Here is a 16,026-nt window from a genome sequence, read left to right as displayed (position 1 = left end):
TTTGAACAAGAACACCCACCTCAGGTGAAGAAAATCACAATGGAAAGGCCTTGCCTTGCCAGTGCTTCTATTTCTATCATTCTGTGGGGTTACTAACAAAGGTACAGGTCTAGTCCCTTGGTCATTGGGTTGCTTCCTTTCTTACTTGCTCTATGTTTGGAAACTTCCATGTATTAAGACACTTTACAATCTCTTTTTTCCTCTTCACAACGAAAAGGTATTGTATCACAGCATAAATAACCTGGCATCTCCCCAGAGCAGGAACGGGGAGGGGGTCAAACCTCATGGATAAGAGAATGATGAGGGTCCCCTTCCAAGCCCCCAGAAACATTAAAGAACACTTTCCACACGCACTGCACACTCTGTTATTCAATGGAGTCCTTTTCTGCTCTCCACCAACAAAAAACAAACAACCCAAAAAGCAAACCACCCCCCTGTGAAGGTATGCCCCAGGACAGGATTTGCCTAGCACTTGTGAAGTTAGGGCTGTGCATGTGTGAGCAATGCCTTCGGATGGCAGAGCAAGTAGAGTAGGTTTGAGACTGGCATCCAGACCAACCAGCCCCAGACTCTGTGGCCCAAGACCAACCTCAGCCAGTATGACCTGGCTCCTGCAATAAACTTAAGTGTCAACTGGAATTGAACAAAAGAAATATTTGAATTCCAATAGTTAAGTTAACAATGCTTAAGTACGAGAATTAAGTGCTTAATTACCAGCATTGTTTCCATTATATAACACATATTGGTGTTAAGAGCCAACAAGAGGGAGCTGTATTTTTAGTGTTTCTAAACGGGTTTGAAGCGCATCACATTACACAATATACTACACCACGTTGTGAATTCAGGGGTTTTTTTTATTAAAGATTAAAAATAAAAAACATTTGACACCCTAATATACATAAAGTCACAACAAACTCAAGTGTGCTAAAAGCAAAATGTGCATAAAGACACTCATTTCTAAAAGGCACCCTGCCACCAACATCTTTTAAAACGCTTGTCTAATTCCACCGGGTATCTAGGTTTTCTCTCCCTTCCCTAAAGGTGAAACTTCGAACTGCTACCAGGTACAGACGCTACCCCCACTGACATCTCTCAGGGGTCTGTGCTATCACTAGAACGTTTAAAACCGTGCATGCAGACGTAGCTTCAGCTTCTCCGGGAATTGACTATCGTGATGTAAAATGTACAAGGGCTTTTTCTTAAAGGGTAGTGGTGTTTGGGCCGCTTCTAAGGGCCAAGAAGAAAGAGACAGGGTTATAAAATAACTGCTGTGTCTCCACCAGAGAGCTTTGCTACTACAAACCGACTCCCTCCTCCCCCCATCCTCTCCTAAGAACAACCCCTAAAGTTACCAAATGCCACACACGCACGCTCACAGGGATGAAATGTTAACGCGTTCGCTATTAGGCTGTCAGGGTGTGACAGCGTCCGAGTGCCCGAGTCCCGCAGCCACAGCGCTCCCACGGACACGCTGCACACACGGGGCACCCTGCCCTCCCCACAGGCGGCTCCGCGCTGGCTCCTCTCCGCTCTTACCAGGGTCTCCACATGGATTTGGGCGAGCCGGGCGAGGCCAGGCCTTGCGTCTGGGACGCGTCCAGTCCGTCCGTGGAGGTCTGGCCCGGTTCGGCCTCCGCCTCGTCCGAGTCGGAGCAGGTCTCTTCGCTGGGGCAGGGCGAGAGCGCCGGGGCGGGCAGGGCCGGGCCCGGGCGGGCTCCGGCGGGCAGGGCCAGCGCCTCTCCGGCGGGCCAGGGGCCGAGCGCGGGCTCCCCCAAAACGTCCGTGATCGAGTCCGGGCAGCCGCCCTCGCTGAGGGGCATGGACTCCAGCAGGTGGTTGAGCAGCTCGGCCGCCGTGGTGGCGTCGATGCCGGGGCAGCTGGAGACGAAGGTGTGCACCTCGTGCATGCACTGGATGTACCCGGCGGCGAATCGCTCGCTGGCCTCCAGGAGCCGCCGCCCGCCCCCTGCGCCGCGGGGACAGAGAGGGGCGCGGGTGAGGCGCGGCCCGGGCCGGGCCCCCCGCCGCCCCCCGGGCCGGCACTCACCGCGGGCGCGGCGCTCCAGCACGGCCCGCACCCGCCGCACCGTCCGCTCCAGAACCTCCGCGTTCTCCAGCTTCGCCTGAAACTGACCCGGGGCGCCGCGGCCGTCAGCGCGGCCCCGGGCCCCGCCGGCCCCCGCCCCGCCGCGCCGCCGCCTCACCTCGCTGTCGGCCAGCAGCAGCCGCAGCTCCCGCAGGCTCTCGTTGATGCGCGCCCGGCGCTTCTTCTCCACCAGCGGCTTCCTCGTCTGCGGGGACAACAGCGCCGTCAGCCCACCCCCCCGGCCCGGCCCGGCCCCGCCCGCCGCGGCCCCCGCCGCTCACCCTCCGGTCGACGCGGGGCTCCGCGCAGCCCTCGCCCCGCGGCGAGCGCTCCCCGCCCGGCGCCATGGCCGCGCCACCCCTCAGCTCGCTCCGCGCCGCTGCCGCGCGCCCCGCCCTTTTATAGCCCCCGATTTGCATGTCAATGAGCCCATTGGCCGCGGCGCGCGGGCAGCGCCGAGCGTTGGCCGAACGGGCCAATGGGAGCCGCGCGCTTTGTCTGCGGCGGGGCGGGGACTCGGGGGGGCGGGGCCTCGGCGGGGCCCCGGGAGCGGGACGTGCCGAGCCCCGGCGGCAGCGTGAGGCGGCCCGGGGCGGCGGTGAGCCCCAAAGCGGGCCCGGAGCCTCGGCATCGCCGTGCGAGCAGCTTTGGCGCTCGTGGAACGGAGGGCACGGCGGGGCCGGCCAGCTGTCAGCGCTGACCTAGGGGTGAAAGAGTCAGAGCCGTGACCGGGAAGCCGTGGGGCTGGGCAGGCACGGCCGGCCGCGGAGCCGTCCTGCCGTGCCCCCGTGGCAGCGGCCGGGGCGGCTCTCGGGGCGGGCGGGCCAGCCCGGGAGGACGCGCTGGTTGCGGCGGTGTCGCAGGGCTGTGCGAGGCGCATCCCCTGCCCCGGGGGCTGCTCGCCCGCCCGGTGGCCACGGGCAGCCGGGCCCGGAGCGCTCGGTGCCGGCCCCGGCGCTCCGCAGCCCTCCGCTTCCCCGGCTGAAAGAGCCGGGCGGCTTTGTGCGGGTAACTTGATGCTGATGACAGTTGGCAGCTGCGGTTCCCCCGGCAGACTGAGGCAAATAAAAGCATTAGGGCTCGTCCCCGAGGAGAGCGACAGGTGTTCGCTGCCGCTCCTTTGTTTCCCTGCTTTTATTCTCCTCGCTAATGCATGTCATATTTCTCCCGCCCGAGGAACGGGGACGCGTCCCCCGCTGGAGCCGGCGCTGCGGAGCCGCTCGCTCCCCTCCCCGAACGTGTCCGGCATCGCTCCCCTCCTGCTCCAGCTCCCTCCCGCTTCGCCTCGCCACGGAAGGCCCTTTGGTTTTCCCGCTGCTCAGGGTTTCTTTGCGGAGAGGTCTGGCGTGAGCCGGAGCCGCTCGGAGCCGCGGGACGCCCGCTCCCATCAGTTCTTGTGGATCCCCACCTGGATCGGTGCCTGGCGAGTGGCCCAGCGGGCAGCGGAGCTCCGGGGAGGGCCGGGGTGGCTCTCACTTCGGCAGTCTCACTGTTAGAGTTGTTTAACACCGCTTTTCATCTTTAAAGTGCCGTGTAAACCTCCGTGCCTGCGCTGTGCTAACCCAGAGAGCAGGCTTCGTTCTGTATCGCAATGGACAGGAGGTGTTACTTCTCAGAAAAGTGTTTCTGGTGCTTTTTTTTTTCCTTTTCATCAGTACTTGGGTTTTGTCAGAGAGTCTGTTCAGGTGGTGACAAGTTTCCCTGCACCAGACAGGAGTAGGGTGGGATGTACTGGGGGCTGGATGTCTAAATCTGTCCTTCTGCTTCCCATGCACCGAATCCTCTGTGCACCACAATGTGGAAAGCAGCTCGTTCTTTTTGATGATATAATTAATGCTGGTGTCGTGGTTTAGATTAGCCAATTTGAGTTTCCTAGCCAACACACCAAATAATGTGGTGGGTTTGGTGCTGGCTAAAATCACCAGAGCATTTACTCATCTCTTGCTGTGAGATGTGGAGTAGGAGAAGGGCAAAACAGGCTTAAAACTTAAAAGGTGTAAAGAAAGTTTATTAACAGGACTATAAGAATAAGAAGCATCAGAATAAAACCTCCAGAACACCTTTCCTCTCGCTGCCTAACTTCTTTCCCAACTGACCATGTAGAGACAAAACCTGGGATGTTAAAGCAGTACCAGCTATATGATAGTCTTTCATCAGTCCTTGTAAGGAGAGGAGTTTTCTCTTGTCATGCCATGGAGACTTCTCCTCAAGAAACAGTTCTCTCATGGATTTTCATTTCCACAAATAGCAGCTGCCCAGGAAAAAGTTCTGCATCATGAAATTCCTCCAATTTTCACAGCCCTCCTAGAGGTGTGTCCATGGCCATGAACTCATGGGGTATTATTTTAAGGATGAGCTGTTCAAAGGCAAAGGTTCTCTCCATCTGTCTCTGTGATCATCTCTGGGAACAGAGGTTTTCTTCTCTCCATGGGGTCAAAGGGTCTTCATCACTCTCATCTCTCTCTGTTCAAGCTTCTCATGGGATCACAGCTACTCCAGCATCTGCTTGGCTTCATCAATGGATGCCTCTGCTCACATCTACAGCTTGAATGCTTCATCCCCCCCTACTCTCTCATGAATTAAAGGAGATATTTTCAGTGTATCATTGTCCATCTCCATGCTACTACCAAAAGAATTTTTCAGCCCAACACTAAGGCATCTCCTCATCACCTTCCATCCAGGGCTTGACTCTTTCTTTACTGACCTCAAAGTCTTCACGTTGTCTTCTACGTGTCCTTTGTCTTTTCTCTCACCTGAGGGGAGACTCGTGGCCTGCAGGTCTCATCTGAGCACTGAAAGGGTCAATATCTCACCCAGGCCTGCAGATGGTTGTTGGCAGTCATGGTCTCACCACAGCTCCATTCCCTTCTGAGTCCAGAAGCAGAGATTTCCCAGATCTATGGTTTTTAAAATGTGGATCTCACAGAGGCAGATCTGATTCCTAAATGGTTCAAAATGCTGTCATTTCTCAGAACTATTGGCCTCAGCTTTTGGCCTTTCCCAGGCACAGAGGAAGCTCCCAGCAGCTTCTCTCAGAGAAATCACTTCTGTGGCTGGTTTCTTACTTCTTCTCCAAATGCCAATCAATGCAAAACCAGCACAGCTGGCTAAGCAGAAATGCTGTGTGGACCAGGCCAGGTACAGAACACTTGCTGAAATACAAAAGGCTAAGGTATGCACCTGTAGAGACATTCTGTGCCTGGCATACCTTAGCCTACCTAAGCAGCAGGGGAAACCACAATTGTAAACAAACTGCAGCAAAGTAATGGGTGCCACAATTTTGAAGGAACAAGCTTTGTTCTGAACCAAAACTAGGCACCTACGGTCATCAGAGGTGTATAAAGACACACAAAAGCACACACACACATTTGGGAAATGTGCAATAACACACAGTGTATGTAACTGTTGGTAAAAGATGAACTCTAAGCGTCTGTGAGCTTGTTTTCTCTCCAGACAAAGCTCAGCTTTTCCTGGAATGGGGGTGAGGGGAGGTGGGTGAGCCTGGTGGCTGGCTGGGGTAAAACCAAAGCACACCAATATTCATGTATTCACTGCTCAAACAGTGGGGTTAACACTGGTGTAAATGGTGTGCAGTGCCCAAAGCTGCCAGGCCTCTGCACTGCAGGTGTTGGTAGCAGTTGTGTTTCAGAGATAACTTGGGTTGCAGATGCTGCATTGTTAATGTAGGGAAATGAGAAGTGAAGGAGCTCCCAAATTCATCGCAGTTGAGGCTCAAATGTGTCAGGAGTTGGGTGGTGAAACCCTGGTGGCTGTGAACAGCAATGCTTTCTCACAAGCCTCAGTCTGAGGTTTTGAGCAGTGAGGAGCTGGAGGCACAAGGTGAGCACTTCTGGATGCACGAGGAGACTTCAGCAGCAAATCTTGGCTAAGAATGGCCAGAGAGAGTTGGCTAAAACATGGCTAAAGCATCCTGTTTCCTTTCTGACAGGGCAGGTGCTGATGGCAAGGCATGGTACCCATTGCTGGCTCTTGTTCTGTAGCATTTCTTGTATTTTCTTTGAAAAGCTGCAGGTCAAATGAGTTGACAAATGCTGGAGCTGTTTGTGCTGGGCATTAAAAATGTATGTGCCATAAATATCAGGGCATCACTAGAGCTGCCATTCTGGAGGAGGAAGTCACTGCAGGCTATCTCCTCTAGCCCACAGGGACAATGTGACATTTTTGTGCTACTTTAAACAAGTTCCATCACATCAGGTGAAGTGAATCATGGTAACCTCATGCATTTTAATGGAAATGTCAACTGCAATCTAGTAAAAGAAAACTTTCCTGAGATACCTTGTCCAATACCTTGGTGCTTGTCCATGCGTGGTGGTTTCTGAGGATTTCACTAAATCCACTGACTTATCTTTCATCCAGGTTAAGCCCATCCTGCTCCCTGCTGATGGGGGTGCTCCTCCTGCATGAAGGGTGGGAGTTCAACCTTTGCTGGAGCAGGGAGCTCTGTCCTGCCAGAGACAGACTCCCACACAAGCTATTAATTGCAGTTTAGCCAAGGAGCAGCATAGTTTTAACAGAGGCAATGGCATCTGGGCTTTGCTGCATGTGTTCTCCTGCAAGCCTGTCTGCACAGCACAGTGTATAAACCAGGTTTTAATTCTCTCTAGATGATGCATGAGCACTAATCCAGCTGTAGGAGACCATCCTGCAGCCTCAGCTATGTGCCATGTGTTTTGGAGGCCCAGGTAAGTGGCAAATCCTCATTTCTGACATGTCAGGCCTCACACGCTTCTGTTTGAGTTGGCAGGTGCATTTGGAAGGGCTCCAGCTGCCAGAGAACACTCACAGAGGCGTAATGAAACTCAAAACATTTCTGAGTACTCGACAGGCAAGTGCGCTGCCATCCATGCTCTTGGACTGGAGTCAGGAGGATAATACAATCAGGGCACGGGATAAAGACATGATGAGCATGCACAAGGTCCATTGGAAATGCTTGAGTAGTTTCTTTCATAAATGGTATAACATCTGTTGTCGCTGGAGGCACAAGTTCCTGTCAAAGAGACACGTCATCCTTATAAATATTAATGGTGCATGGGAAGGGTGGTGGGTGTGAACTGTGGGTGTGAGGTTAATGGGTGAGCTGCTCCTTAGGCAGCAGTTCACTGCCATCAGACTTACTTCTACACTAGCAAATACAAACTGTTCAGGTGGCAGAGCAAGAAAAAGCTTCCTTCCCCATCCTCCTCTCCCTGGGGTCCCTTCACAAATGAAATGTGTACTGTAATTAGTCTCTTGCCTTGTCACTCATGAAAATTAGTCCTGCTTGCAGAGCTGAGGAGAAGAGGAGTAAGGCTGGAGCTGAGGCTGTAGGTGATAAATGAAGGGAATGAGGAAGGCTGCTGGGAGAAGTCTGCAGCATTCCCCATCAGCTTGATCCTGGCTGCCTTCAGTGCCATCGATTCCTCTGCCGTTAATAGCTGATGTTTAAGAGGAAAATAGGACCGAATATCACCACTGAGCTGCTCTTGGACTCCAGTCTGTTTGTTACTGCAAATTGTGTTTGCTGCCTTGAGCACTGAGTTCCTGCTGCCCTTTTCAAAAACCATAAGGCTTTTCCTATCCTTATTTATTTATCAGCAGACTTGGCAGCAGTGCTAGTGTTCATCAGCTGGGGCACAGAGGAACAGTTCATGCCAGCCAAAACACTAATGAGTGGCATTCAAAAGGGTCTTATGTACATTCACAGAAGAGCCCAAGACTGCGTTTGCTGCCTGTGGAAGCTGGGGGTCCCCTTTGCCTGAGAAGATGTGCCCAGCCTTCTGTCAAAGGTCCTTTGACTTTCTGCCCTTCCAGAGGTGCTGATTTTCAAATGCAAAAAGTGGTGAGGGGCTGTGCTGAGCAGGCAGAGAGGAGAGCAGAGCCTCTCCCCAATGGTGAGGGAGGGATGGGATGATGGATCCAGTGGGGGCACTGCCCCAGCAAAACCCTCTGTGCCACATTTCTTACCTTGTCAGCTTGTTGGGCTCCTACAAAGAGAAGCCTAAACTCCAAAAGCTTTGCAAACTGCTTCATCTCCTGCCATTTAGCTGTGGTCTGTTGTAGTGACTGTGACAGGATCCTGTGCCTTTGAGGTTACAGATAGCATCACTTGGGCACATGACATTCGTGGAAAGTATTTCAGGGAGGTGACAATAATTGTCTGAAGGGAGGGATTTTTTTCAGTTGGATTAATAAACCAGAATTGGATAAAAAAACCAGCACCAAGTGCCTGTGGTGCTTCAGGGAGCAGTTCCATTGTGTTTCCAGAGAAGCCTCTTGTATATGATTTCTCTAATATTTTTAGTAATTAAAAGTTATCTTTATCATGGGGCTGTCTTCATCACAGGTTTTATGCTATGTTTGTAACAGGGCGGCATGTATCACTAATCCTCCTCTGCAAGATATTTATATTAGCTCCTAAATGCCTTACAGGCATCCTCATTAAAGTACATTTGCTTCAGAGAAGGTGCTGAATCCCTTAAACACAATTCTGACTAGGGCTGATAGCTTTTAAAGTGTGTGCCCTTCAGACAGTATTTCTTGTGACATGCAGTGCGTGCCCAGGGTAACTCCCAGCCTGTACCTCTGGCTGTGACACTCCACATTTGTTGACAGGACACAGGTTTTATTTTTATCAGATTAACATGTACATAATCAGGCTGTGAACTTGGCTCCTGTGTGCTTTGTGAAATGCTCTGGAAAATGCCCTCTTTCACTGTCCCTCAGAGGTTTGCATTCACGTTACAAATTGAGTATCTGTAGGCAGGGGAAAGTCCTGTTCCCTAGGGGGAGTCTGTGAGATCCTTTTTAGCAATGACAGAATATATTTTATGGTCAATTTTGAGAAACACTCGTCTTTTCTAAGTCAAAATATTTTAGAAGCTGAGACCAACCGAGACTCTTGACACCCCATTTTGTATATTTTACAAATACTGGGTTTGATGTGGCTGCAGGAGATGCCTTAGATTGGACAGATGTGTTTTCTGGAGGTATCCATGAACAACCTGGGGCATGGCCACAGCAAGAGATATTTGTGGATCTTGTCCTAACTGTGCCATACTCCAGGTCTAAGCTGGTGCTTCTGCAAGGAGATGACACTTTGTGACCCAGGCTCTTTCCAATGGTGTGGAAAAAGGAACCTGAGGGCTGGGTCTGCTGTGTACTATGGAAGAGGGTGCTTTTTAACCATCCTAAGTTGAGAGCAGATTTTAGCCTTGCTGCCTGGCACAGCTCATAGTGCTCACTTAATTTATGCTCATGGTTGAGTCCCCTAAGCCTCTGCAAGAGCTGCTTGTGTCCATTTTGGTGTGGATAAGGTGGTGCTGGAAGGCACTGATGGGTGGTGGTGTGAAGGAAGCTTAGCAGGCAGCTTTGAGCGAGCAGGTGAGCACTGCCATTCTCTCCTCTCCACAGGTATTTGTCCTTTCTGGAGGAGCTTAGCATGGTTTAAGAGGAGCATAATGTTTTTGAATACTTGGACTAACTAAGACGCTGCTCTGGAACTTGAGGAGAGCCCTGAGAGGTCTCAGGAACACGATGCAGGATTACAGCTGGCAGAGGAGAACGCAAGTCCTCTGCCTGGATCATCATTTTTTCTTCATGACTTTTTTTTAGTGGGACTCAGGTGTTTGTAGAAAAATGCCAGATGTCTTTCTGCTGTTTTCCATGTGCTGGCTTTTGGTCAGGTGGGGCTGCTCAGTACTTCCACTCACCTCTCAGCTGTCCTGGGGTGGTGATGGAAGGGACCTTCTGAGGGCTGGTGTGAAGGTGCTGTGCCTCCAAAATCTGTGAGAAAGGAGGGCTGCTGCCATGATTCTGCCCGTGTCAGCAGGCACAGGGCATTGCAGCCAGCTCACCTGGCTAGTCACAAATCACAGAGGCAAAAAAAACTCAGGAGAGAACAGTGGAATCATGGAAAGTCTAGGCTCCTATTTATGCTAGGCAGGGTGACTTATAAGAGAAAAAAATGCTAGTTCATATCAAACCATTATATTTTTTATAGAGAATTAAAAGTGCCTTATTTTATTGTTGTTTTGTTGGTTTTTTTAAGTCTGGAGAGAGGGCAGCACTATCCCTGCAGTACACCTGGTTTCATGGGGCATGTTGGGAAGGGGTTCATTTACTCCATGAATTCAGGATCCAGTTTAACTGGACTCTGAAATGGCTGGTTTTGGGGGTGAAGCCATTTTAGTGGCTTCTAGGGATTACTCAATGTTGTATAAACTCCAGTAAAAATTTCTTAGCATGAGCCATAGCTTCTGTGTCCTTGCAATTAATAGAAAAGCAAACAGCAAGTTTTCTCACGTGCACAAAGAGGGGGTTCTGGGCACAGTAGTAGGACTAGATCCACTCAAGCCTGGTACACATTGCTGGGGCAAATCAAAATCCCAATGACCTAAAACTGTCATCAGAGGGCAGGTCTGAAAAACAACATACAAACTGCAAATGTGGGCTATTCTTCGCTTCCTTCCCTCCAGGCCTTTCAGAGGAGTGCTGTGTGGTCTGCCAGGGCTGTGTGAGAGCTGGGGTGGCTCGTCCCCAGAGCTGCCTGGATCCCTCAACAAGTTCATTTGACAGCTGTGCCCTCGGCTGGAGGCTGGGGAGCGAGAGCTCCGGGCTTGTGGCCAGTGGCTTCCTAAGTGTCACAAGAGGAGGTGCAGAAGGTGGCCACAGCTGGATGATAAAATGCCCAGGCCTATAGGGGGACACGGTGCAAACTTTGTCAGGAATATTGTGTCAGGCCATAAGGGGAAATCACTGAAGCTTGCTCTTAGAGATACCTCAGCTCCTGCCCTGCTGGCCATCCCCTCTGGCACCTCCCTGAGCTTTGCTCTTCAAGGCTCTCTGAACAGACTTGAGGATCAGGGAAGAAATCCACTTGTTAGTGCCACACTCTGTGCTGAGTGTCTGGGGTCAAACCACAGGCCAGCACCACACCCAGAGTTCCTGGTCTCCAGCAGAGCTCACTTCCTCTCTCTAACACCTGTAATTACAGACAAGCCCAGAGAAGCAGGGCTGATTCCTTGAAGAGCTCGTCTGGAGGATCAGGAAGGCCAGAGCAGATGGTTTCAAACACAAGCTCTGAGGCAGGCTTAGGCTGGGTGGAGTCAGCCCTCAGGCTTGACCCTAGATGTCAAAGTAAGCAGCTCCTCTGGGCACCCTCAGTGAGGAAAGCAAGGGCAGTGCTCCAGCCCCTGCCTGCCAGAGCTGAACATCAGCCAGCCCAGAGCGGGCAGGCCGGGCTGAGCTGCCTCCTGCTCCTCCTCCTCCTCCCTGGGAGCAGCCTGGGCCTCGCCTCGCCCACAGTGGAGGACTGGCTTGTCCCTGGGCATGGCAGGGACCTGGGGCACGGGGGCTGCAGGGTGGCACCACTGCAGGGCTCAGCCCCCTGGGCAGCAGAACAGCAGGGCTGGTCTGGGCCAGTGCAGGGCCCTGGGCGCTTCTGCTGGGACAGAGCAACAGCTCACAGCATCCTCTGGGGGAGTCCCCACAGGTGCTGCTCCTCGTGGAGCAGGGAGGCAGGAGCTTTGGTGTGGCCCTCCCCCAGAGGAGAACCCTTCTGTTTGAGTGGATGTGTGCCTGCCCCACTGCCTGCCCTCCCGTCCCTCCGGTGAGGAGCAGTCAGCCCAGGAGGGCACGAGGTAGTGGGGGATGGCTTCTGAAGGTGTTTCTGCCTGGGAGCATCCTGCAGCATCTTGAATGCCCTTCTCACCTTTCTTCCTCCCATCTCTCCCAAACAGCTCTGCACCCTCTGCAGCTGGGTCAGACAGATGCATGGAGGTTCTAGTCCTGCTCTTTTGCTGCCTTTCCTCAATCACCTGACACTCACATCTTCCTTAGTGTTCTCTACACTGCCAAAAGCGTGTGGTGCTTTCTGGGGAAGCTCTCTGGTGATAAATGTAGTCCAAAGTGCAGGCAGAAGAAGCTGTCACGAGTTTCTCTTGGTTCTCATGTGAGTTGTGTTTAGCAGGTCCTGCTAGTGCTGGAGCTTGTGGTTTCCTTCAGCATCTCCCCACAGCTATGATGACCCAGTCATCTCTTGTAGAAGTCTTCCTGTTTTCTAGGGTTTTCTCTTCTAGGTAAAGTTCCTACGTTATGATGACTCTTTTGATTTTATGTATTTATTTATTTCTTATTGCTTTTTATAGAAGAGTTACCAGGAGGAAGAGTTGAGCTCTGAGAAGGCAGCTAAACACCAACCATGTGGTTGTTAGTGCCTGAGAGCTGTCTCTTGAAACGACGATCTAGGAAATCCATATTCTTAGCAAGAAGCCATCTAGAAATTGTCAGGAAACCTTGTGTGGGTGTGTATGAAACCTTCCCAGCCCCTGGGGCTGATTTAAGGCTTCAGACAGGCGCCCATCTATCCCAGATCTACACACATCTTGTGAGGATGGGCACGCACAGGGCTCGTGGCAGTGCTGCTTCCAGCAGGACAAGGGCTCTTGGGGTCTCCTGGCAAGCCCTGTCTGGCATCAAGCAAGAGACTTGCTTTCATTTTTCCCTTTAGGAGAGACAAACCCAGCTCTTAGGGTTGTGAAAGCAAGGAGGGAAGGGGAGTGTGGACTGTGGGTTAGGGGTTAAGAGAGGGGAACTCTGGTTTCGTGTCCTGGCTACAAGGCTGCTTTTATTCTGTTTGTGTTGGGTCCCAGGAAAAGGCTTTACGATGTTTGAGTTCAGGCCTGTGTGGGGAGGGCAACTGAATGATTTACTCGAGTGAGATCTGCCTCTTTGTTGTGTCAATAATGTTATTTGCACAGAATTCATCTGAAGGAGGAAGCAATCTTCAGAGCTTCTAAATCAGAATTTCTTGCTCCTTCTCCAGACAGAGGCACTACCTGAGGCCCCCCAGGGCAAGATGAGCCCCATGGTGGTGTGGGGTGAGTCCCTGGGGGGGGCAGGATAAACTTCATTCAATATTTGTAGAAGCAGCCTGAGCAGGGCTGGCACCCACGTGTTTTACCCTGAGCAGCTCACTGCTGCTCGCTGCTATGAATTATTGAAAGGTCTGTTTTCACCTTCCACTGCTCACTGCAACACCTCTTCCTTCCATGGTCCTGCTGGATAGAGTTTATCCACATCAGACTGCCCAGCATCAGGCTGCTTCACAGCTCCAGAAATGCTGGGCTGGGGACAGGACTCCAGATTTGTGCAGTGACAGCTGCAGGAATGTCCAGTTCTGGAGCCCCAGGGCAGAGAAGGGTGGTGAGGGGAGGAGGAAGGGGTCCAGAAGGGAGCTACCAACATGGTCAGGACCTGGGGAAAGGGAGCTTGTTTAGTCTGGAGGATCCATCCCACAGCTACTGGGAGTGCAGTTACAGAGCTGGTGGAGTCAGGGACGGCTCACAAGCCAAGGTGTCACACAGTGCAGCTTGCAAGGCTCAGATCAGGTATTGGGAACCCTCTCTGCCACAGGGCTGGTGCAGCACGGGGACAGGTTGCCCTGAGAGGTCAGGGAATCTCCCTCCTGTGTGGCTTTTGAGGCTCAGTCAGATAAAGCTACAGACACCCTGACCTGCTGTTGGCAATGGCCGTGCTTCAAGGAGGTTTGGACTGGAGACCTCCACACGTCCCTTCCAAAAGGCTTTCCATCACTCTGTTCACCTTGGTAAGACTGCCAGCATGCTGTCAGAGCTTTCAAGAATTTCTGGATCAAAGTACCCAGTGATTTTCGTTTGACACAGTAACCCAGATCTGGATGGAGGCTGTCTGCTCCAGTTTCCCCGGGCAGTATGAACTCAGTTTGAAGATTATTGGTCCAGGAAGGGGAATAGATATGGAAAGAAGTCACTTTCACCCCCTGACCAGGAGTTGGGTGTGAGGGGAGCAAGCCAAGGTGGCTGGAATGTTGTTTGAACCCACTCAGGATTTTGGAATAGAAGCAAGGCAAGGTTCTCTGGGCCTGGTGCAGTGTGTACAGAAGACCCTGGGGCAGTAATAACACTGTCCTTAGCATTTGTGCAACACAAGCAGCCAGTGAAAGAGAGGAGGGGGTGACATGAAACTAACTTTAATCTATTTTGTGATGTACTGTGAGCTTCCAGGAGAAAGTCTCCTCCTGCACTTGTTACCCAGGGAGCTTCTCTGGGAGTGGTGAAGTTTGATTTCCTGGAGCTTTGTGTTGTCTGGTTGGATCCTGTCTCCTTTGTGCCCATCCTTGTGGCTCTGCCCTGCAGCAAAAGCAAAACCCCCCTTGCAGGACCTCTCACTTCAGCCCAGATGCCCATGTTGATAGAATTTGCATGAAACTTCATTTCCTCATAGTTTTTTAACTTCCTTGTTCCTTTGTTAAATTTACCTGGAGAAGTTGAACATTACTGGGAGAGGACTGACTGAGGCTTGTGGCAGGATTTTTTTCCTCAGGGGAAAGGAGGGGAAGAGAGTAAAAAAGGGAGCCCAGGGAACCCAGCATTTTATCCACATCCTGTTATCTGCAGATCTTAAACTTAATCATCACAAATATGTCATCATTGCTGAAGTCATAATTAAGTTCAGCATTTTACTGTCAGCATAATTGTATGAACCATCTTCATGTCTTGGTAAGCCTTGAAATACAGTCTCTTTTATGGGCTCTCTGCCAAGTTATTTAATTTTAATGCTGCTGGAATTGGATTTTTAAAACGCACCTCAAACACAGTAAATACACTGCCTTGTTTCTGTACATGAATGAGATCAGCTGAACAAGCCAAGCATGAAGATGTTGTGCAGCTGAGCTCTTCTGCAGGGCTGCACTCGGTGGCACCGAGCCACCTCGGTGTCCCCTCGCTCTGCTGCAGACAGCTCAGGACATTCCAGCTTTTCCAGGAAGACCTGTTAAATATTCTTAAATATTCTTTCTTAAAAATCCAGGTTGTCACAAAAGGTTTGTCCTCCAGAACTGCATTTCTCCAGCCTGTTTTCACAACACGGCCTCGCCTTAGGGGAGTGAAGAAGGGCAGCTGGCCCTGCAGGGTGCTGTGGAGCGTGTCCTGGGGACAGCAGTGGGGACACCCCCAGGAGAGCCCTCTTGGCTCTCTGCTGCTTGGGAGCTGTTGTGGGATGTGATTTGTCTGGACAGACTGACGGCTCCCTTTGCCAGCAGGAGCTGTAGCTCAGCAAGGGGCTCTGCTGGCAAACGCTGGTCAGTGCTAATTAGCCCTTGGTTGGCCTCCGGCCCTTGCGTGTTTGTTTGCTTGTTTGTTTTCCTTGCACTTACTCATCTTTCTCCTAAGATACAGCAAACGTGTCATGAGCTGCCTGTTTCAGGCATTATCTGTGTTGTTGCTGGTATAACCATCCCATAAAGAAAAGAGATATAATTCTTACAGCTCCCTCTCTTTCTCCCTTTACCTCAGACAAGCCACCCCGGTGTGTGAAGCACGCAGAGGAGCTGAGGTGCAAAGAGAAAAGCCCCTGGTCTGTATTCCATCCCTGTGTGCTGGGACTGTGAACAGTGGGAATTTACTGTTCTTCTGCCTGCTGGGCCTCAGGCAGCTGGGGAAGTGGTGGGCAGAGTGCTGAGTGACCTGAGCGTGCTGTTTCCTGAGGGGCTGATGTTCCAAACCTGTGCAGGGAGCTGAGGCTCAGAGGAGAGGGCAGCCCACTGCTGGCTGCTCCTGGGTGCTCTCCTTGCTCTGGCACTGCAGAACACTGGCCTCTTCTCTGTGGCAGCCCTAGGAGCTGCACTGGTGGCCCACAGGCTCTCAGAAATGGTGTCTGTCATTGCAGGAGACAAGAGAAAAAGAAAAGCAGAGGTAACCTGCGCCTTCCAGGGCCAGGAACGCCCCTGGATCCTGAACTCCTTGTGAAGGGATCTTGTGTTTGTATTGGCCATGTCCTGCATCTTGTGGGAGCTCCCTGGAGATCACACCAAGTAGGTGAACTTCCAGAAATGTGATGTGAATTCATTGCTGCCTTTATCATCTGAGTGACCTTCTGCTTGTGAGGGAACCGATGATACTTGT

General features: G+C 51.9%; 1 protein-coding gene across 2 annotated transcripts; it reads right to left on the bottom strand.

Annotated features, from left to right (window-relative positions):
- Positions 1 to 833: 833 nt before the first annotated feature.
- Positions 834 to 2,455, bottom strand: LOC147651188 (transcription cofactor HES-6-like). Of its 2 annotated transcripts, XM_086843378.1 has the most exons (4): positions 2,368 to 2,455; positions 2,205 to 2,291; positions 2,048 to 2,129; positions 834 to 1,966 (listed from the first exon to the last, which is right to left on the bottom strand). In XM_086843378.1, exons 1-4 carry the CDS (start codon positions 2,431 to 2,433, stop codon positions 1,533 to 1,535), a joined length of 669 nt encoding a protein of 222 aa, XP_086699504.1. In that variant the 5' UTR covers positions 2,434 to 2,455; the 3' UTR covers positions 834 to 1,532. The 2 variants fall into 2 exon arrangements, with proteins under 2 accessions (XP_086699504.1, XP_086699503.1); XM_086843377.1 differs by having other exon boundaries at positions 834 to 2,129; positions 2,368 to 2,449.
- Positions 2,456 to 16,026: the final 13,571 nt, after the last annotated feature.

This window comes from Cyanistes caeruleus, chromosome 10 (assembly GCF_971803275.1).
Source record: "Cyanistes caeruleus chromosome 10, bCyaCae1.hap1.1, whole genome shotgun sequence".
In the NCBI taxonomy this organism is placed as follows: Eukaryota; Metazoa; Chordata; class Aves; order Passeriformes; family Paridae; genus Cyanistes; species Cyanistes caeruleus.
The sequence above is the reverse complement of the archived record's forward strand: the minus strand, read 5'-3'. Positions and strand labels throughout refer to the sequence as shown.